This window comes from Anarhichas minor, unplaced genomic scaffold (assembly GCF_050575085.1).
Source record: "Anarhichas minor isolate MPS153535 unplaced genomic scaffold, ASM5057508v1 ptg000062l, whole genome shotgun sequence".
In the NCBI taxonomy this organism is placed as follows: domain Eukaryota; kingdom Metazoa; phylum Chordata; class Actinopteri; order Perciformes; family Anarhichadidae; genus Anarhichas; species Anarhichas minor.
The window spans coordinates 4,151,340-4,173,761 of record NW_027466508.1 but is presented as its reverse complement, the minus strand read 5'-3'; the positions used below and the strand labels follow the sequence as shown (position 1 = coordinate 4,173,761).

The window sequence follows — 22,422 nt, the reverse complement described above, 5'->3', positions numbered from 1 at the left end:
GTGACAGAGCTGGAGGACGACTAGAGCCGCAAAGAAAGGCAATACAAGACTACTGAACTCATCTCAGGGTCCTGGTGCAAATCTGGGGAATTAATGTGCTATGCAGTCAATTCAAATCAGTGAATGTTGATGTTGTACTCCAAAAAAATTAGCTGAGCCTGCACCTGCTAACACATAGACGCTACAAGCTTTAATGTGATAGGTTCCATTTAACTGGAGGATGTAATTGTATCGTGAGGCTTTGGATTAAGGACAGCTGGCTGTATCCTTGTTAGGGGGATTTGGTTTAGTTGGAATTATGTGACATCAATTAGCATCAATCCATCTGATGTAAATAAAATGCCACTTTTACTCCAGTCTTCAGTTAGGCAGAAGCTTTATACTTTGCACCTCCAGTGCTCTGTATGCACTGACCCCGCTGTCTTTGTTAAGGCCCTGGCCTGCCATTACTTTGAATCAGAGACACAACTTCTTCTCTCACTGTCATTTGTGTGCTCTTCTTCCATTCATGTATTATCATTTCCCACTGTTGAATACTTCAGCAACAATTGGAAACACCTGCTAGTGTTTGTGTGTTGTTCAAAGAGATAATGATGGGAATAAATCCGGTATTTTGCAAAGAAGAAAGTACATGTTTCAATCTTAAAATAGATCATTTGACAAACTCCAATAGCCTAGTTGAAGAGGTTAAACATTCAGAGCGCTGCCCTTCAGCAGACATCGTTTGGATATGTGGATAACAGCGCAGCGGGAGGAAAGAGAGCTCTTTTAGCGCTTCTTTATCCTGCAGGCACTAGCTTTCTTGTTCAAGACCTCATGCTCTTTGTGTCTCCACCAGGTTTCAACCTGAAACAAAGTTACCAAAAATCTTTTCCATTTCCCAGCTCAGTAATAATGGGAATTGTTAACGGCTATTGTAGTAATACCTACATTTCAATCAGGAAGACTACTTTTCTTTTACGTAAATAGTTGTCGAGAAAGGAGGTTTTCCTATCGCTGTCAACTTCCCTCACTGCTAGCTGTCATTTAATCATTTCTTCTGTTTTCATTGAAACAGCCAGATCACAGCCGATAATCATGCTGTTTTCAGAATTTTAAACCCCTCTTTGCTCCTCTGCCTTCAGCGCTTCAGCACTACTGTGCGCCTCAAAGTTAATTTCTTCAAAGGGACTTAGTGCCAAAGCCTGCTCTCTATTTATTCAGTCATGCAGTTAAAATGAAATTCATCTTTCATGTCACAGGCATCGCTACAACACATTGGCATTTTCATGACCATGAAATGCACTTTTAGTATTTTTGCTCTGTGTGAGGTGAGCCTGATGGGAAGGTGAGAGGGAAAGTGCAACGAGATGAGCCAAGTTGGCTCAAGCTGAAATTTGGGTCTTTGACACAAAATGTCTCGGCACCAAGCCTATTCTACACAATTCAGCTGATGATTGAGTGATAATTGACGGCGGTAAATCGAATTCAACACGTCTGTGTGGATGCTTACTGTATGTAAGTGGGATTATTATACATAATTGTTACTTAATGCAATCATGATAGCATCTTAAATAACTATACCTTCACTCACAATGTTTGCAATGCTTGTAAACTAAGTAAAACAAACTGAAATCAAATAAGCTAAATTATGTAGCATGCTTTTGCTTGTTTCATTGTAATAATGGTTAATGTGTGGATCATTGTTTTGCAAAATACATTTTAATATTTAATTACCATACTTACATGTGGTAAATATGGTAACCAGGCTTTCAATAACCCCATAAAGATAAATTGAATTTCCAACTGTAAGACCTTGCATGTAATCCTAAAAGGTGCATAAGATAAAATGATAAATTGCTTATTGTGTATAGGCTGTTGGAGCAGAGGTTTCTTTAGAGATTTACTACTATTGTTATACTACACTGTGGAAAACTGACTTTCTTATTTCAGCAGCTTCATGAGGTTCACAATTTCATATTGAACGATACACTTCTAAGCTGTGTTTTTGCGTTTGTGCGTATTCACATGGTAAAGGTCTCGTGTGGGTGGTTTAATCTCATGTGCTGAGGTTATATAGCTGAGATGAATACAGCAGAGGGCTGAGAATGCCTGCAGGTTAAACAATGGAAAATACAGTAGTGTCGTAGAGTTATAAAAAGAGACATTTTCCAAACAAAGCCTTCGATTTTCAAAAAGAAAGAGTTAATATAAATATTTCTTTTTAGGGATAAAAGTATTTGCAAAATATTAATTTCTGGACCAACACAATTTTCTAATCAGTAAACATTGTCACCTTAAAACTACTGCTCGTGAATAGACCATCTGTTAATGGCATTTACATTGTAAATAAAGATGCTCAGATCGAGATGGTTTGGTTGCAATAGAAATGGTTTGTTGTCAAAATGTCTATTTTCTCTGTGGTTATATGCTAAAATAACTCAAATGTGTGGGCAATTATGCAACTAAGAACATTTCTCTCAGCAGGCATTTACATTGTAGAAATAATCGATATAACTCTGTGGGAATGAGTCTCCCACAATGGACCGTTTATGCAAATTTGCAAATGGAAAAAGTTTGCATGTGAAATTATTCTTTTGTTTCCACAAAGGTTTAATTAACAAGAGGGAATCAAAGTATTTGTATCTTCCTAGGGCCAGAACGGACAATGGCTCTGGCGTGACCCATTCGTGTTTTAAATTATCTGAAGGGATGCCTTCCGAAACCCGGCATTAAATGGGCCCTGGTGCTAAATTACTGGAGTATTGATAAGCCCTGACGTTACTGGTGCTTTTATTAATATGTTTTAATGTTTTGACATTATTTATTATCACACTGCAGTGCACATTTTCTCTGATCTCTCTGTTGTGCTGTGCTTCTCCATCTACACACATAGACACAAACACACAGACAAAGTGCGAGCAGATAGGCTGCTGTGGTTAAGTGAACCAGGTGAAGTGAAGGATACTCCAGTTGACGGCAACTACGCTCGTATTATATTTGTAAAAAGGCAATACTTTGTCAACACATCTGTAAACGTGAAACCTAATTCAATCGGCCACCATTGCTATGTCTACACAAGCACAGCATGAACTATCGGCCAAAAGCTCTTGTTTTTGCAAACTTCTCTGCTGGCTAAGACAAAGCAGACAGGAGGCCAGAGGACAGGAGGAATGAATGATACTGACGGATGTCTGTGTTCTTCATTCTTTATATGTAAAAGCAGAGTATTGATTAAGCTCTAGCCAAAGTTCAGTCAGGAAGACCCTACTCTTGTATGCCTAAACCCATAGTTTATTTCTCATACATCAGCCATTCACTTCTCACAAATGCTCACTCATAATTTCATTGCTCAGGGCTGTCAATCGTGATATCAGCTGTTTAGATCAGCTTGTCTCCTCTATCCAATAGCCCAACGAAACAATTACATCCTTAGAGTATCATCTTGCTGCTGTCTCTTTTAAATATGATTGTCTCTTTACCTTCAGTACGTTCATGTTGCTGTTACGCATCAGCCTCATCAGCCACCACCAGTGTCTGGACTCCACAGGGAGATTTATCTTGCTGCTGCTCAGGGCAGACGCCCCTCGATTACAAATCTCCCTGTAGAGTCCAAGCACCAAAGACTACGTCAAGACCTTATCATCACATATCATCTGTTAATAATAAATAATTATCTTTTCTTCATCTGGCTTGTCTCTCCGGATTGAAATAAAAGTAGCTCCTAGTTGCATAAAATCCTAAAGAAGACTATCCCTACCTGAAGGCCACCATAGTTCTCCAACACGCTTGGAAAGGGAGGGGTGAGCAGAGGGGTTTTTAATTGGTTGCAATCTGCAACACACCACTAGATGCCAATAAATCTTACACACTGGGCCTTTAAATAAAGCAAACAGGACCGGAAGTAAACTGTTCAGAGCCCAGGGCCTAGAATTAAGGCTTGTTTGAACTGTTTTCAGTATTTTTTATTTGGCTTCATGAATCACATGATCTCTGAACGAGTGTAGGTCAGAGCCTCTATGAGATCCACGCACACTTTTGAGGCTTACACACACACATTAAAATAACATTTTCATCTTAGCAGCCAACGTGATTCTCACAGTTTGTCTTTTTGTAGAAAGAAGGATGGGTTCAAGACATAATGCACCATTCTTGGCCCTTCCTCTCATGACATCCACCCAGAACAATGACCTTAACTGTATGGGAGATGGCTCACACGGCTCAGCGGGAGTTCAGCTGGTGTCAAGGTGCTTCAACAACAAAGGGGTATCCTCTTTTTGTATAAGCTTATTGTGCTCTATTTTAGGTATAGCACCCTGGATGTTGAGCTGTGAATTGCTGAGGTTCTCCTTTCTTCCTTTACTATCAAAGAAGTACTTCAATTTTTCTCAGGTTTCCCTGCTCGCCTCAGTGGTATGTCCAACTCCCTTTATCAACAGATCGGTACAGGAGGCAAGCTTTTTCACTGCTGCTCTGGCTCAGTTTTCTATTCACGAAACCATTCTGACAGCATTCTGACTGTCGTGACAACGCACTGACGGTCACGTCGTCCCCCAAAGGAAATAAAACAATTCATCCAATACTCAAGTGTGCTCATGGTGCATTCTGGGGAGTATGAGGAAAGATAATGAAAACTATTTTGTGTTGTGGATACATTGCCTCTTCATCGTCTAAGAGCAGGTCTGTCTGCCTGTGCATACCATCTGGTACTTTGATGAAATAAGATAATAATAAAACTTGTGCATGTGTGTGTGTGTGTGCCTGCACGTACATGTGTGAGCTTGGTTGAGCCGAAGTGCTTGGTGTGTGTGAGCTCTGAAACACAACAGCGTCCTTCCGACTCCTTGTCTGGATGCTAGCGCAGCAGATGCAGGGCGCCTCCTTCTATCGTGGACCGTGATCAGTAACACGTTTGACCTGCTGCCTGCTCACTAAGGGCAACAGTATCGGCTGTTAGCACTTATTACAGAACGAACCGCTGTCTGCGGTATCAGAGCGCGAAGTCTTTTGTTACAGTCCAGCCCTAAGGCACTGCTTAGAGTGCTGCCAAGGTCTTTCCAGAGAGAAATACATGCGTTTTTGTTTTACAAATTACAGTATGAAGCTGTGTCTTGTGGTCATGTTAAATCTTTTTGATGCATTTTCTTTCCTTCTTTTGTTTGTTCTCTCACTGATTCATCGACAATCTCGCGCAGTAAATCTTATCGCTTAACTTTTCACAGAGAGCCAAATGGTCGCTCAGGCAAGTAATAACACCTAGGTATTAGCAGTGCTCCTTGAGTTAATCTCTTTAATGGACTGCCATTATAGGGCCTAGTAAACTGAGTAGTTGTTGGGTAAAGTGACCTCTGGGCATTTAGCCACTCAATACTCAAACTACTTATTTCTGCCACTTCGCATGAATGAAAAATAACCAATAACCAATGGCACAATAGTGACAAGTTTGCAAAAGAGTTTCTTGGAAATATTGAAGTGACCTCTCATCCACAAACCAAATTACCTCTTTCACAGCCATTGGCCTTTTATTCAGAGTGGTTTGCTTGATGTCTTTCCCCGCCCACATTCGGTGAAGACCCGCCCTACTCTGCCTCTGATTGGCTAGTACTCATTGCATTCTTTGCAGAAGTTGTTAAGTGTTAAGCTTTTAAAGAATGGAGATTTACGTTTTTTCCATTATATAACAAGTCTCACAGAAGGTATAATGCACTACAAGATGCAAAGCATCACATGAACACAGACAACCTTGACTCTCCTCCCAAAACCTGAAAAAAACAAACCATGGCTTTTGCTAGATCATTTGTCAATTCATTATTTTAGCGTAAAGCAGTGTGACTGACGTTATTCATGGTGGCATCTAAAGTTTCTTCGTTATCATACTACATCTACATGGTCTTGCATATTCAAGCTGTAGTTTAATATACATTTAGTATATTATAAATTATTTAACAGCTGTTTGATTAAATGTTATGAGCAGCACTGCCCAAAGGATTTTACTTGTCTCATTAAACATTTCTTAAGATTTACACTGTCCTCAGCAGCTATAGTTTTGCTTCAGTTATTGTGATTGGTTTTTAATTGGTCCTTTTTAGTTCTTCTTGGTTAGCGATTTCCAGGAACACTGCTCGTCATCTGCTGACCTGTTATATTGAAACATCTCTCGCTGGTCCTTCTGGTCTGGGTCAAGTTTGAAGAAATAATGATCAAATAGAGATTTTCTGCATTATATGCTTTATTCTGTATATTGTTTTCCACCTGCCTTGTTCTCCTCTCCTATGGTGTGTTTCGCTCTCCTCTTGGGCCAGCCAAGTGCACAAGTTGTTGGTGTCTTTAATAATAATATATGCTGCAGAAAGAACAGTATTATCCAGCAGCAAGACCTTCCTACTCCTCAGTGTCTTTGGCTGTGCGATCAGGTCAGAAGTTAGATGAATGTGTCCTGTTAATGTACGATACAACAGATCCAAAATTGTACCCGAAGCTGTGGCTGCAAAGTTCACATTAGTTTGTTGAGCTGTAAACATTTCTAATCTCTTATTTGTCACAATCACAGAGGCTCCTACCGTCATTATGCATGCAAGACAATATTATACTGTCAATATAAATTAACTGAAAATGAGTGATGGTTTATTTTTTGTTTACCTGACCTTTATTTGAGTGCGAGCCCTTAGCGTGCTCTGCTGTAATGAGCTTTCTGTTGGAGCATGTCTAAAAGACGTGTATGGACACCAGATGGAGCAGGTTTGAAGAAATGTGTTTGCCGTGATGCTTAAACTGCATTCGAAGGAACACAGTTGATACAATGACAAAATATGGTATGGTATGATGTTATTCTACTGGATCCACAGCCCATATGAATTGCTGACTAAAGTAAGGTTTCATGCAGAATACCTCAGACTAATAAATGAAAGCGTGGAGAACATTACATTTCTATTTGCAGAACGTCTCCTGTGATCAGGAGCAATGTTCCAGATTTTTGGCACACTTTAGTGGATCCAATTTAGAGTGTCCCCTCATTTCTTAAAGGGCTCATTTCAGAATGACAGTAATAGTTTAATGTGAGAAAAATCATCCATCAGTAATCTCCTGAGGCCTGAGTCTCCACTGACAATGACATCACTGTTGATTTGTGAGATACATGAAATTATACTTTACGATTTCACAGAACGAGACCTTTCCTGCCCTTGAAGCCAGCAGACTAATGAATGTAATAAGAACAAAATAAGTTAATATCTTTTAATTATATTTAAAACGTCAAAACGTTTCCAGTGTCTTGTCTCTGCTGGAGGAAATTGCTTGATGACATACTTATCTACCATTTTCTCTCAAATACAGCTGACATTGCACCTGTTACAGAAGCCAGCTGGCCATGTGCAGTTTATACATCTAAAACCACAAAGAAACTCTGAACACTTCTTAATTTCTTTCTCTAAAGTTCACCTGAAACAAAGTATTGTACAGCAATGCAGTGTTCACTTGTGTTTCATACATTCAAAAAGGGTATTTATCTCAGACAAACTGAATTCACATATACTCCTAGAACCACTTAAACAAATAAATAATTATTTGGCAACATAAAAGGCATTTTTTACTTGGTGTGTGTGCTTTTAAAAAAACTAAGGTTTAGAGCCTACAGAGACAATGTGCATTGCTGCAGAGTTTCTTTGAAATGCAGACAAGGCACCAGCTCTTACCTTTGCCTACAGAGAGCAAACATTCAGCTGCACTGCCACTTGACTTTGAAACATTCTCCTGGTTTGTTTGGTATTTCATAGTTATTGACGTAGAAGTGAAACACGCTGAGGGTTTGTTTGTAGCTGCTTCCTCAAAACTTGTTCACATCATAAACTAATGCTTTTTGTTTATCTTATAGTGAGCCCTGGATCGTAGCTTAGTCTTAGTTTGCCAACAGCTACATGAGCAAGCACCTTAAAACTTTATGTCTGTGTACATGATATTGATGATTAGTCTGGCGACAATACACAAGACTAAGCTTCTTGCTGCCCAATGGCCTATCGTTGGATATGACTGGCAAATGTTTGTGTTGAAAGTGGTACTCATGTTTTGTTTACATCCACCACAAAGCACCCAAAGAAAAGATGAAAAAATCCAGGTTGAAAAAATGTAGAAATTGGGATCCAGATTGAAAACTGCTAAAGTTATACCTGAAGCTTTCAGACTCTGCAAGGACTTTTTGTAAGTGGCCTGCTCAGTCCCTGGAGGTGGCGGGTTAAAGGAAGGACGGAGAGAACAAGTGCTCAGTGGTTTGGCTTCTTCTTTTGTCATGCACATCACTGCCCTCTTCCTGCACAAAAGCCTGAGAGACTTCTCAACTGGGACATCAAGTCACGTTGTTGTCTTTCTTTTGTACTGTTGCTCTCATTTACTTTATTATTTGTTCACCTTTCCTTTATTATTTTCCTCTTCCACTGACCTTCCATTTCCATTTTATTGCTTTATTTTCCGTACAAGTACAATGCCGCTCTCTCTTCATCTTTCCTCTTCAAAAGCCTTCCTTACCAGTTATAGCATTAAAGCAGTGGTGAGCACTCAAAGTATGGTTGCCCCTATAACTCTTGCACTCAGGGCCACTTCTCCGCTGTGGCATCTCTTTAATAGAGCCCCTGGGAGCCTGACTCGCTGTCTAAACGGGAAAGGATTTACACAACTGAGCACTGATTGTGAACGCAGCCCCAGCATTGCTGAGACCAAGGGCAATAAGATGGCAGCCTGCTGACAGTGAACGTCTTTTTAAGAGGATCGCTGTCTTTCCGTCTTGCAGCTAATGGGGTTTTTAGGGGCGCGAGTGAACTTAAAAGCGCTATGTAGAGGTGTTTTACACTGAATAGTGTATTGTTTGAAGAGGTATTTTTCTGAAGGGGACTCTTTATGTAGACAAAGTAGAGGACCGAATGGTTATTTTAGACAACAGTAAGGTTTAAAGTAGTTGGTCAACTTGTTAGTATCAATCTTCTCATCTAACTCTCAGCAAGAACGTTAATGAAAGCATATTTCCCAAAATATCATACTATCCTGAAAGAAACTATTATCGGCAAGCGTTGTGTATAACTTTGATTGTCAGAGCTGGAATCACACCCAATGTGACGGCAATCGTTGCAGTCTAAAGTATAGAGAAAAGTTTTATTAAAATGTTTATACTTTTAACTTCTGCTCAAGGGGAGTGAAACTACTTCCCTTGAAAGTAAACTTGTTAAAGCATTTACCGTGTGAAGGCCCAGGCACATAAAACGGACATTCTTACAGTATTATCTCACTCCCAGAGTTGTTTCCTGAGTTATGTTGAGGTTAAATAATAATATATCCTGAGCAATTTAAATAAGTGCCACCATGCTGTGAAGCAAGAATGAATCACCAGCATGCAGCCAAATGTAAAGTAATGGCTGTGCAGCCAAATAAAGATCTAATCTCATCCAGTTTTTGGACGTTGCGTGGAGAGGGGTGATAAGCAGTGGTATGAGTCATCCTCAGAGAATAACCAGTACCAAGGGTTTCATTTTTACATTTTTGAAAACAGTATAACTCGACGATAAATTTATGTGTGAAATACAAACTGTTCTGCTAAGTTGTCACTTAATTATTATTAAAATAAAATGTAAGAGAAAACAACATCCCATCAATAAAGAGAATTTGCCTGCACGTTCTGCAAATTTGTTCATTCATTTCAGCTCTTCTATGTAAATACTGAGAGAGACCCATTGGAACCAGCCTGTTGGGAACATCAACAAGTTATTCGAGTCCATGCTACTACTATTCATCACCAAGTTATTGGTACCTTCTGTTCATTACTTTGTAGAGAAGAAAAATGTGTGCACAACATTCCTGCAAAACACTGAATAATCATCTGTCTGCAGATGGCATTGTGGCAAAAAAATATAACTGATTTATTGTTTCTATTAGATTGTCAGGGAAGGCCTGTTGAGTGTAAATCCTCAAACACCATTCAGCTGCTGACTGACAGGGGCCTCCGCTACGGTCTTCCACTTCTGTGCCTGCTCTCCAGTGTATGGAAAGTAGCCTACACATTACCATATCATCAGATTATAGTAAGCCATTTACAAGCTTTGCTGCTCGCAGCCTCGGAGGCAGTAACTTTGAGAACGGTGAAAATCAGCATAAAGATCATGCAGTGAGGCGCTGGGATATGCCAACACTGCAGTTGAGCCCCAAAGAAGCAGCCGCTGTTTAAGACCCCCATAAAGCATTCGTCGACTTAATCACCTGCTGGTCAGGAGCTCAGAGCTGTATGTAAATACACAACTAAAAGAAAACACCATTGAACACCAGTGTTACCAGACGCTATTGCAGAAGCAGAAACATTTCAGGACCATTCGCTTAGTTGTTGCAATTTCCATCCTCTAGTTTAAAATGACACCATCATTTATTGATGTGGTGTTTCCCAAGCTGATATGGAACCCCTCTCAATAATTAATCTGACGCAAGGCTTGTCCAGGCCCAGAGAGCGGCGTGCTGCCGCTCCAGTAAGGGCCGCAGTGATCATTTGGCCCCAGTCTGGGTTATTTCCATCTCCCCGTTTATCACTTTTATTATAGCTGTGATGAGACGCTATGCGTGCTTCCATAAAGCACTTACGGGCCTCTGCTTGTTTAATACTTTCCTCTCCCACTGACAGGCCTGCACTAATCTCATTTACCCATGAGTCACTGTGGCTAATATCACGGCTGGTCATTGCACCCCCATATCATTACTTTAATTAACATCACATTTCTCAAGAGAAACATATTAAATACATGAATATGGGCATGTGTAGGTGCACACAAATTTCTACTGACGCCGGTACAACTTTTACTACCTGCACATGCCTAACAACTGCTGTTTCTACTAGCAAGTACCTTTACTACTGCTACTGCCACAACAACTATTTCAGTGTCTATGCCTTTCTTCATTTGGCCAGGACTAGTATTATACAGACTGCGTTGCAGTGGCAGATGTCCATCTCAATCAAATGGGATGTATAATCTCTCTAGCGTCTCCTGTGCTTGATCTGGATCTTTGTCTTGTTGAACTTCACAGGGATGTATCAGGAGGAATGCCCGAACATCTCAACTGGAGCCTTCCTGTGTGAAGGAGCTGCAAAGCTACCCAAGCTCCTCACCCTTTGGCTCAATTTGAGATGAAATGAAAATTGCCTCCTTAACCCTTTTAGATCACATCCCTGGTCATATTGTGCACTTATTTAATAAAATATGAAAAACTAAATCCATTTCTTCATATTTCTATATCAAAATACAACCAATCTTTTCTTCTTGTAATCAATCTGCAACTTTCAGCAACAACAGAGGTGTGTGGAGCCACAGTCCTCTGTAGCTCTGTATCACGCTGCATTCTAACCCCGCCCACTTTTCAGCGGTTCAATCAAATGCAAAGGATGTGATTTAAATCCCTCTTGTAACTGTACATGGCTCAAATATTGTGTTTCACTGGGGAATACGTAACAGTACAGGAGCTTAAGATGCTCTAACTTCTGCTTCACTTGGACTTTAAGGGTGAGCTCAAGACACCCTACAAAGGAAGGCCATTTTGGCTGCTTGTATCCACGTATTATTTCAGTCACCACCTCAAGCCAATAAGAGTATGTGAGAGTTGGAATGTCTGCTCATTTCTCTTCATTTGTCTCACACTTCATCGTACTCTCACTACGTGACTGTGAAGGGCTCATCCTCATTCTGTTTGCTTCCCACTCTGCTGAGGTCACCAACCCAGACACTCAAGCTGAATCTTGAGGTTCTGTCCCTCAAATTCAATATTTAGATTATTTTGTTTTGCTTCGTAATTTCAGTTGTATCCAGAAGTGCAAGATGGTTTGAAGACTGTCTCAGCTAAATAGCCTTCTCACTATACCAGGTATTGCAGATGTTTATTTGGACCTTGGCCTGTTATCTGCAGTAAGTCTGTAAACACGTCCAAGCCTGCCAGATTTCATACACAACTGGACAAGCACACATACATAAAACATAGAAAAAAGGGCCTCCAGGCCAGTCATTTGTCTTGACCAGTGAAATCAAATACCAGACTTTAATGACTTGCCCATGAACTGGATGGAAGCTGACAGAACAATCGTGCTGTTTGTTCACTCTGATAATTAGGAAGTAGGACTGAGTCATATGGCAGAAATGTTTATCATGATGTTATTGGTCAATATAAGTATGTCACAATATAAGTAATTGTATGGCTCAAAGAAGAAGAAAGAAAGACATTTGACATTTTACATGCAGTACAGTTGAGGAACCTGTGCTCAGGTCGAGTTTGGAAAGCAGGGGATGAATGGGGTTTAATTACTCTGGAAAGTCGGTTTGAGTGGAGACACCATTTATCAGAACTACTGTAAATATGTTGTGGCAAATTTCCCAGATCTAACCCTAATTAATCTTACATGCAGGGCATCAATTGTCCACATCTAGATCTTTGAGTCTTAACGAAGCATGAAAACAGTGTAGTTGGTACATTATATGCAGGATGGGTTAGTTTGAAAAGAAAGGAAAAGAAGAAAGCACTCAAAACAAGGCAGATCAACAGCGCAGCAGTAAAATATAGCAACTGTAACTTTATCACACAGAAGCCCCACTGGTGAACTCCGGCACTTGACCTTTAACTAATAAAGTAGAGTTTACCAACTTTACTTGTGGTGGTAGATTTCAACACAACAAAACTCAGCAGCGTGGAACAACACTATTACAGCAGCAACAAGCACAACAGTTATGTTACACAGTACTGAACGGGACTCAGCGGTCCGTAAAATACACTTTAACAAGGTAAATAGTACAGTTAACATTAACAAAACAAACAAGGTTACAAACACACTATGTCCTATCGCTGCCCAGACAAAAGCCTCTTACTTTAGATCGCTCCTTAGCGATTAGTGTGTTCCTTCGGACTTGTAAGGTGTAATTGCTCCTGCTTAGGAAAAATAATTTTCTCACTATGCATTCTATAGTGTAAAGTCCATGTGTTTTGTATGAAACACAAATCACTCCCACTGCAAAGCCTGTTGTATAAGTTCTCACTGTATAGCCATATATCGTAATAGCAGGTTATTTTATTCCCTTCTGTTTTGGCAATAAAAGGGGTTAAATCCTATAGCATGGATCTAATTATTTCCCCCACAGCAATAACAACCTAAGGGAGAGAATACTGTGAGGAAATCAATTACTACACTGAAATCACGTGACCACAAACCGCATAAAAGATCTGCAGTTGATCTACTCTAAAACAATAAAACAATGCTTTAACTAGCAACATAAAGTATATTTCCTCTCTGCAGCCACCAGCGTATTGCAGCTTGGCTCTGGGTTTAAATCTCATAAGGATGTTGAAGAACACTTAACTTCAGATCAATAATGTTTCTGCCTCAGAGCCCACCTTTGTGTCCCAGTGGAGCCTCAGTCAGCTCACTGAAGTTCAGTGTGTCTCATCAGTATGCAACACAACACCTAATGTACATTATAACTGTTTGGTCAGCTGCCTATGGGCAAGAGAGACTGCTGCTTTATTCTAATGCTGTTCAGTCGAGCCAGACAATGAGCACGGAGCAATGTTAGAGTGCGGTTCGATCTCATCGTTACAAACTGCATCAGAGTGCAGAGTCAGGTAAATTACCAGGGACAATAGGATTACCTGCGCTGCACTCATTGCAATGCGCACTAGAAGACTCCAGATCAGAAGCTCTTTATTAAGTCATACCATTCAAAATCTGTTTGTAACAGCTGATAAATCCATTGGAGAAAGTGTGTGTGATTGCACTGGTTTCTTTGAGTAAGGACATTTTCACCAAAGAGTTCAGAATTCTTCATTAATTTCCTTTTCATCTATTTGCTGAAGTGTTGGACTCAGATGAATCGCATCGCTTCTCTGTTATTGTTTCATAACCACGAACTTGGATGTGCATCATCAAGAACCTCACACAAGCACACACACACACACACACACACACACACACACACACGCAGGTATAGTACAAACACACTGGTGCACACATAGAAGGAAACAGGCGCTAACAACATGATTAATTTGGAAGGCTTTTTTGGGCATCGCTGTAGTTTTCACTACGGTGCACAGCAGATGGAGGGAGTGGGAGGTACATGCTCTGACAATGTTGTGGAGCTAGAGGTTTCACAGGTGTACCAAAGACATTTATAATAGAGCAAGAAGGATGGAGACTCCTTGTGCACATTGAAGTGTGTGTTTCTATTTTTGCTGCTGGGCCAGTCAGCAGGCCTGTCCTGGTGAGTCAGGGTGTAAGTGGTGACAGTGACATACAGACACACTGACAGAGGAGATGGAGGGTCAGCCTGGTGCATCCTGGGAAAGGTCTGGCAAGTGCTTAGCTTGACACAAGGAGACCTGATAGGTTTAGGTTGGGTTGTGCTTTGTTGTGGGTTGACTGAACTCAAGCTTATACCTCCTTGATGCTTCGTTTGTGTGCTTCAATGTAATATAATCTCTTTAATAATCACTGGTCAAATCTTTATGCAGAATTATCATTATATCATTTATACACGACATTTTCTACAAATATTTTGGTCATTTTCGTCACATCTTGGACTTTAATATTTTGATTAATATGGGTGATATACTGTAGCTTTCAATGAAGTGCTGACACAAGCAGATACAGTGTGATATATGTAATGTTGTCAACAAGACCGTGTTCAGTCAGAACGCAAAACCCTTTTTAAGAGCCAGCAACAAAAAGACGCAACTAATATTCACAGGGGCACAAAGGCTCGCTCAAGCTTGTGGAAAATGTTTCAACCTGATGTTTCAATGTTTCAACCTGAGCAAAAATGTCTCCTGAGGATTTATGAATCTGCCTCATTAACGTACAGAGAGCGAGAGACAGGGAAAGAACTGAAAGAACTGGAGTCACTAGTAAAAACACAAATAAATGTAAATGTCGATTTAAGCAGTAAATTCCTCAGTGCATGCTATATTGACTGAGAAAGGTGACTTTGCAGCTGCAAAATCTGCAAACAAACAAACTGGCCTGTCTTGTTCTCTCCCTCCCCCCCTCTGTTTTCTCCCTCTCTTCATTTGGTTTTGTCTTTCTCTTCTCTTTTCCTCTTCCGTTCTCATATATCTGCCGTTGACTTTCTGACTGTGCAGTTTTGTGTCACGCAGTGTCTCCTCTGAAGGGTACAGTAGGATATTTTATAGCGTCCTTTGCCACTGAAGGAAGGATAGCTAGAGCGTATATGGACAGTGAACGTAGCACAGTTGGAGAAATCTGTGTCTGTGTCGATATCAGTGACTTAAGTTTCTACAATATAAGCTCCAAAAGGAGCTGAACTTGACCATAAATTTACTCCGAACAGCTTGTGCAGGATAACACAGTCCGTTTTCATTCCCATCCGAGTCATTAGACACCCAGAGAAAGTGCTCTGGGAGTATGATGACGTAGAAGACTGAAAAAAGTCACGCAAGCCGGGAGGGAAGGGAGGCGAGGAGGTGGATGGGTGAAGAAAATACAGGACTTTCAACCAAGAGACTGGTGTGGTAGACCGGTGTTCGTGTCCCAAAGTTACGTTAGTGATGTTTGTATATTCATAGTGATCCAATGGCTGGTTTTGTTATGCATGCAGTGGCAGCCTTGTTTGCCTGCACCTTATTGTTGCAGTTAAATCTAAATAAAGACTTAATTAGAATATGTTTTTAATAGGTCTCTTAGGGCATCTAAACTTGGGGAGTTGAACAGCTTATTTTCTTAGTTATTCTAAAATAAACTTTGTATTTCCAGGTTCTTAAATGACACAAAAGATACAAATATATATATATATATATATATATATATATATATATATAATATATTCATATATGGAAGGGTCAGGTTTTCACACTGCATTGCAGGACGGGGGCTTCCTCTCCTTTCCAGCCGGTCCTTTGCCCACACATTGTCTCACTGTTTCTCCAGGTCTTTTTCTGCAGCAGAAATCTCTCAAAGCTTTCACAGGTGGCTGCTGCCTCAATATGAATATTTGATAGCCCTCATACAGTATGTCTCTTGAGGGTAGTTAAATATTAAAGCACTTTCTGGTGGCTTCTCTGACGTCTCAGGGGTCTAAATGTGTGATGTTATTTGCTGCTTCATCTGGGCATTGTTGGCATACAGTAACAGTATATGCACCATTGATTGGGGTTCATTATGTGACTTTTCCCATATTATTTCTCTTTCAGCGGGATGCCAAGGGACAGTACCTGTTCGACGTCATCTGCCACCATCTCAACCTGCTGGAGAAAGACTACTTTGGTATTAGATATGTTGACCCAGACAAGCAGAGGGTAAGTATTAGTTTGTAATAATAAACCCAACCAAATTTCAGTTGGATTAAATTCGGTTGAATGTTCAGTCTCACCTTCTTCTCTCCGTCATCTGCCCATCTTTCTTCCTTTCTTTCATTTCAATTCTCTCTATCTTCTTCTCTTCTCACTCGTGTCATTCTTTCATCTGAAATAGCTGGAATGATTTTGAGTAATTTGTCCCCTTAAAAACTAGTTCACCCAAGTTTGCAGAGCAAATCCCTTAGCTCGTAAAAAAAACATTTTGTGTTGTCAAAGGTAATACAGCGATGTGTTTAACACTTCAAATGTAAATCTTAAAAGGACCAAGGAAACCCGGTGAAGCTGATGCAAGGATAAGAAACCCTCTGTGGTCACATTTTCATAGTCAGTCTTGACGATCTCTACTCTACCTTTTAGAGTCTGTAGATCAATTAAGTCTCTCAGGGAGAGACGGATGCTTTAGTAAATATAGGTAAGAATGCCAGACCTTACTGATCTAATGAGTCTTTTCTTCTCCTCCACATAAATATTCAGGACAGGTATGGAGGCCAGCTGGTCAATTATGCAAACTGGCCAAAGGCCAACCACCTTTGATTGAGATGAATATCAATCACTAGACATTAACATAGTCCTTGGTGAATTTGCAGTGCTTGGACCGAGTATTTGTTAACCGTTGTACTTTTGAACTATGGATAGGAGTGCAAATGCTTTCAGGGCTGGAATATGGTATCCACTTTGGACTTTCTCTTTGCATTTTAGCTGAGAGACATTTGAAGATTGGTGTTCATTTACATTCATCTTTGTGTTTTACAGTTACTGTATTGTGAACGCAGTGCTCCATTATTGTCAGCGTGTCATCATCTCACTGACTGCATGGAGACTGTGTTGTAAGGGGTCTAAATAAAGAGAAGGCAAGGAGATGATAGTTATTCTAATGTGCCTTCCAGCTATAGATTAGAAGTCATCATGTTCAGCTGCTGAGCAATCAGATTTCAGACTGACAGTTTAGACGCCAAGCATTCAGTGTCCAAAGTGCAGGTCGTTACCTCTCTTTCTCTCCCTTTCAGCATTGGTTGGAGTTTACAAAGTCAATTGCCAAACAAATTAAATGTAAGTATTGAATGATGAAATATGTGCTAATTATAAAAGAAAAAGAAGAACACACCAAACATGCCAACAACATTAGAAACATGACAATAGATTTTTAATATTTGTCTTTCTCTCCAGCCCAGCCTCCATTCACCATGTGTTTGCGTGTCAAGTTTTACCCGCCTGACCCCGCTGCCCTAAAAGAGGAAATCACCAGGTAAGATTTCAAGATAGCTTGATGGGCTGCAGATGGGGGGTTGGGGTTGAGGGAATAAAACTTGCCTCTCATGTCTCCCTTTGTCTTCCACTGATTGAGTTTTAAAAGTGACAGTTGTGACATTTCTACAGTAATCATGTAATACAAGCAAATTGTATGAATGGCAGTAGGATTGAGCGACGTCTTCAAAAGCGTACTCCACTGATTTAGCATTGCTCTCCTTTAACATTGTCAAGTCCTAAAGGGCTTCTGTGTACTTATGGATCACAAGTATGGCATCTTGTTGAATTGGTGAATTGTCTCAAAATTAACAAAGGATGAAATGATCTCATGCTACAAATCAGAGCTTGCATGATGCCACCAGTATTTTCACAACCAGAACTTCCTTGGAAACGCTTCTCATATAATTTTTTCTGATTGTTCATAACAGCTCTTGGTTCTGTTTGACCTCACTGGTGGTATTAACACTAATGTGGAAAAAGTGATGTCTGACAGGTGGCGTATAAATCTAATTACATTCAACTAGGGACAACCACACCATACAAATCTATATTTGGAAGTCATAACCACGGTGTAAAAATGCTGACAGAGAGCAAACCTCAGTACAGTAGCATTAAAAAATCCCACACTTTGGGCTGGTTTTATTAAACCAAAGGGAGTGTTTTTATCGTCTGCCTTTCTTTTAATCTGTCTCATAAAATCCGATCAAAAGTATTCTGATATCTTACTGTTTTAAGGCCTGTGCAGCCATCTTTAAGATACTTTAAACATGGATAAGTAAACCGCAGCTTAATAGAGATTTTCAAGAATAATGTTTGCCTTTGTTTTAACTGAGAATTGGATCAATACATACTTCTTAGGACTGTAACCATTGTTATTATTGATTGAAAACTGAAATTAAATAAGTTTATGATAGATTTTAATGGAAAATATGTTTTCAGTTTGCCTTCTTCATAATTGGGTGAACTACAAGTATAAATGTACCATAAATGCAATAAGTGACGCAGGTACAAAAGTAAAACCACAATATCCAAAGCTCAACAGTGAGTCTGTGTGCAGGGGGATTTGAGTTTTCTCTTTTTTATACAGTAAGCTGCCACGTCACGAAGCTCCTCGCCACTACTGTACTGTGTGTGGCATCCTTGACAGCTGAACAAACTGCTGTGAGGAGTGAGCCACATGCTACGGAGCGCACAGATCCCTGTAAATCACATCCCTCGACTGGTTGCCAAGCAGTGAAATCTCTTATTTGCAATCCAGCTCTTCTTGATTGAGCTGGAGTGCTGGCAAGGGACAGCTCCTCCACCCTCCTCCATCTGTTGTGACTGGAAGCTCTCGCAGACACACAAATGCGTGGTGGATAAGCATAGACATGCTTTACACTGTCTTTATACTGTATATAATTGTACAAGGTGGTGGCAGGATGTAAAAAAGGCTCAATAACACATCCCGACTGTACTTAGTATCATTGCTTTGCTGCCTGGAGAGAAGCCGAATCACAGGCGGAATTGAGCGGGAAAATTGACATATGAGTAATGTCTGGATGTTGTTGACAAGATCAGAAGACTCAGCCTCTCCCAGTGGACTTCAGTGCAAAACAGCAATCATATTTTAGATCGTTGTCAATTCTCCAAATGATATGCCTACCTCCAGTTCTGCCTTCAGGTTGGTTTAATGTGCCGTGTCTAATGATCCAGGCAACTTTGGATTGCCAATCTTAGATTCATTTATTTTTTTCTAAGTTATAGGTTAATAGTAAATTGGTTGTGAAAGGGCCCTAGAGTAATGGAGTTGTTGCTAGCTGCATTTATTTTACATCTCACCGTGTAGGGCTGACAGGTACTGCAGCATATCTGTAATAACTACAGACATCACATCTAAAGGAGACTAGGAAACACAGGGCATCTGCCTCTTAAGCTATCATTATATCAGTCTCTTTGTTTAATAAAACAGCCTTGAGCTAATACACATGGGTTCAGCATTAGGTACACAAACACATATAAAAGCACACATTAACACAACATACATTTCACAGTAGTCAAATTTAGAATTTAGAATTCTCAAGGTTTCTTCTTCTAACAATGTTGTTGACACCCATGCTGCTTCAAGGGACACCTTACTTTTAACTTGTAAACATCCACCATGTGTGTTTACATGAGGAGGACCTTCGATATCGGGCTTATCTTAAATAATGACCCACATCAGTTTCTCTGTGTTCCACTCCACAGATATCTCGTCTTCCTGCAGGTTAAGAGGGATCTCTACCATGGTCGCCTCCTGTGCAAGACATCCGATGCTGCTCTGTTGGCTGCCTACATATTACAAGGTACGACAAAATAGGGAGTTGTCATAGAGTCAAACTATCCAACATCACAAATATCCTCCCACGAGGCAGTCTTTACGATATTGACCAGAAAGCCAATGGGGTCTTCTAATTGGTGCATTTGAGGCAGTTAGATGTTATATCTCAATCATTGTTTTGATGGGAAATTACGAGCTTTAATTACATTGTTGTCTACCCAGAACTTCCACAGTTGTGGTTGTCATGTCAGAAAACTCACCCCAAACTACAACTCTAAATATATTACCGTATGGCCTCTGACAGAGGTTTGTCAGGCACATATGACATATATTATTTATAATGTTTGTGACCTACTGTAGACTTTAGGATTCCCATAGGACCCTGGCTTGTTGATAAACACTTTCCAGCTGTGTTTGTGTGCGTTTGTCTTCGCATTCTTCCATATACAATATGTACTTTACTATGTACTGTATGGGTGTGTGCAAATGTGCAAGCAGAGTGTGTTCAAAAGGTTGAAGCCTCATTCTGATGGGGACCTTGAAAATCTGAATTTGTTGTTTTTACTTTGAATTGACTACTTCTGGTACTTGCAGCTAGTGTCAGCCATGACGTTTGGTAAGGCAATTTAATTGAAAATTAAATAAGTGGATTAAAAAGTCATCATCAAACATGGAAGTTGACCTTTTTTTTTTTCAAATTTTCCAGCTGAAATTGGCGACCACGACCCCGGGAAACACCCTGACGGCTACAGCTCCAAGTTCCAGTTCTTCCCCAAGCACTCGGAGAAGTTGGAGCGGCGGATTGCTGACATCCACAAGTCTGAGCTGATGTAAGGTGACACTTGTCCATGGCCCAATCCCAATGTTCACACTCACTGACTCACAGACTTTGAGGCACGTCGCCTTAATGGTCATGAGGGCTTAGGGCTGTCCCACTGACAAATCATAGAGAGCGGATATTTTGAGCTTTTTATGCACACTTTCCATACGTCTGCATTTCCACAGACTTTGTCTGAAGGAATTACCCACAAGTCATACCGTTGTCACGTTGAATAGAGTTACCAGGGGAAGCCTGGATGTGTAAAAAACAAACAAAGAGGATGTCCGTGGGTGTTCAGCCTTACACAGAAACATTAACATTCAGGATTTAAGATGGTTCATAAAAAGATGTGAAATCAGAGGAATACAAGCATAGGCAATAATACACACCTGTGATGGGCCTTCACCATGTGGTTGAAACAAAGAGAGAGGCCTGCATGTCATTTTGAAAGCCTTGATTGTGACATCGCGCCAACCACAAACAGGCATCAAAATCTCACCAAAGTATGAGATTTGGTTCAAACCACAACACTGGTGCCTCATTCGACGAGGGCCACGGGAACCCCAGGGAGTCCCTGTGACACAGCCATGATGTCACAGGCTGTATAGACCGGCGCATACCTTTACCCTGCGCCGTCCATGCGACTCACGTTGCTAAGAGGGGGTGAAACAACGTTGATGTATTTGAAGAGAAAACCCTAAGTAATAGTCCTAACTTCGCTGGCTGAACAACAGACTGTTTTGTGTTAAAGAACACACTTGGATCCTGAAAGGAAAATGGATAACTTGCCCCGTGCTCCGCCACTTTAACCTCCAGAAGGAAGATCACGGAATTCCCGGTTTCTTCAAGTCAACATTCGCTGTTTTTTCCACCGCCAGACGAGAATCAGCTTGCCAGTTAACCCGCCTACACACCGTGGGTCAGTCCCTGGTCCTAAGCAGGAGAAATTCCGCTGGACAAGTCCGAAGAAAGACACCAACCACAACAAAGCAATCTCAAGTAAGAGGCTTTTGTCCGGGCAGAGATAGGTCATGGTGTGTTTGTAACCTTGTTTGTTTTGTTTCAAGTTTAACTCTACTATTAACGTGTTATTGTGTATTTTACGGACCGCTGAGTCCCGTTCAGTGCGGTGTAACATAACTGTTCTGCTTGTTGCTGCTGTAACAGTGTTGTGTTTGGATCAGCCACTGCGTGTAAAGTCGGTAAACTGTACTTTATTAGTTAAAGGTCCAGTGCCGCGGCTTCTGAATCTGAGTTCACCAGTTGGGCTTCTGTGTGATAAAGTTACATTTGCTGAACTTTACTGCTGAGGTGAGGATCTTCCTTGTTTTGAGTGCTTTTCTTTTGTTTTCTTGTTTTCTAACTAACCCACACACACGTACACACACTCACATACACACATACACGCTGTTACGCTTATTTCATACACATGTGCCGTGTAAGCGCGTCCCCCATTGTGTCTTATTGCCCCGTTAAATAATCGAGACCGCCATTGTTAAGTCTTGCATGACGTAACCACTACGTGACCACGTCCGCCGTCTTGCTCTCTTTTTCTCTCTCCTCCCCCTCTTACAAACACACACACACACACACACACACATTCACACACACATATACTCCCTGCTTGTAATTGTATAATAGATGTTTCTTGATTGTTATTGTTGATTTTTGATCAGTATTGTTGAAGATAAATAAACTCTGTTATAGT

General features: G+C 40.6%; 1 protein-coding gene across 1 annotated transcript in view; it reads left to right on the top strand.

The window, feature by feature from the left end:
• The window catches only part of LOC142933711 (FERM domain-containing protein 5-like), a 50,006-nt gene that overhangs the window by 20,330 nt on the left and 7,254 nt on the right, over window positions 1-22,422 (top strand). Inside the window, exons 2-6 of the mRNA XM_076077920.1 lie at window positions 16,183-16,287; window positions 17,355-17,397; window positions 17,515-17,593; window positions 19,822-19,919; window positions 20,601-20,724. Of these exons, the coding sequence (XP_075934035.1) occupies window positions 16,183-16,287; window positions 17,355-17,397; window positions 17,515-17,593; window positions 19,822-19,919; window positions 20,601-20,724 (449 nt within the window). The remainder of the gene's footprint in view (window positions 1-16,182; window positions 16,288-17,354; window positions 17,398-17,514; window positions 17,594-19,821; window positions 19,920-20,600; window positions 20,725-22,422) is intronic.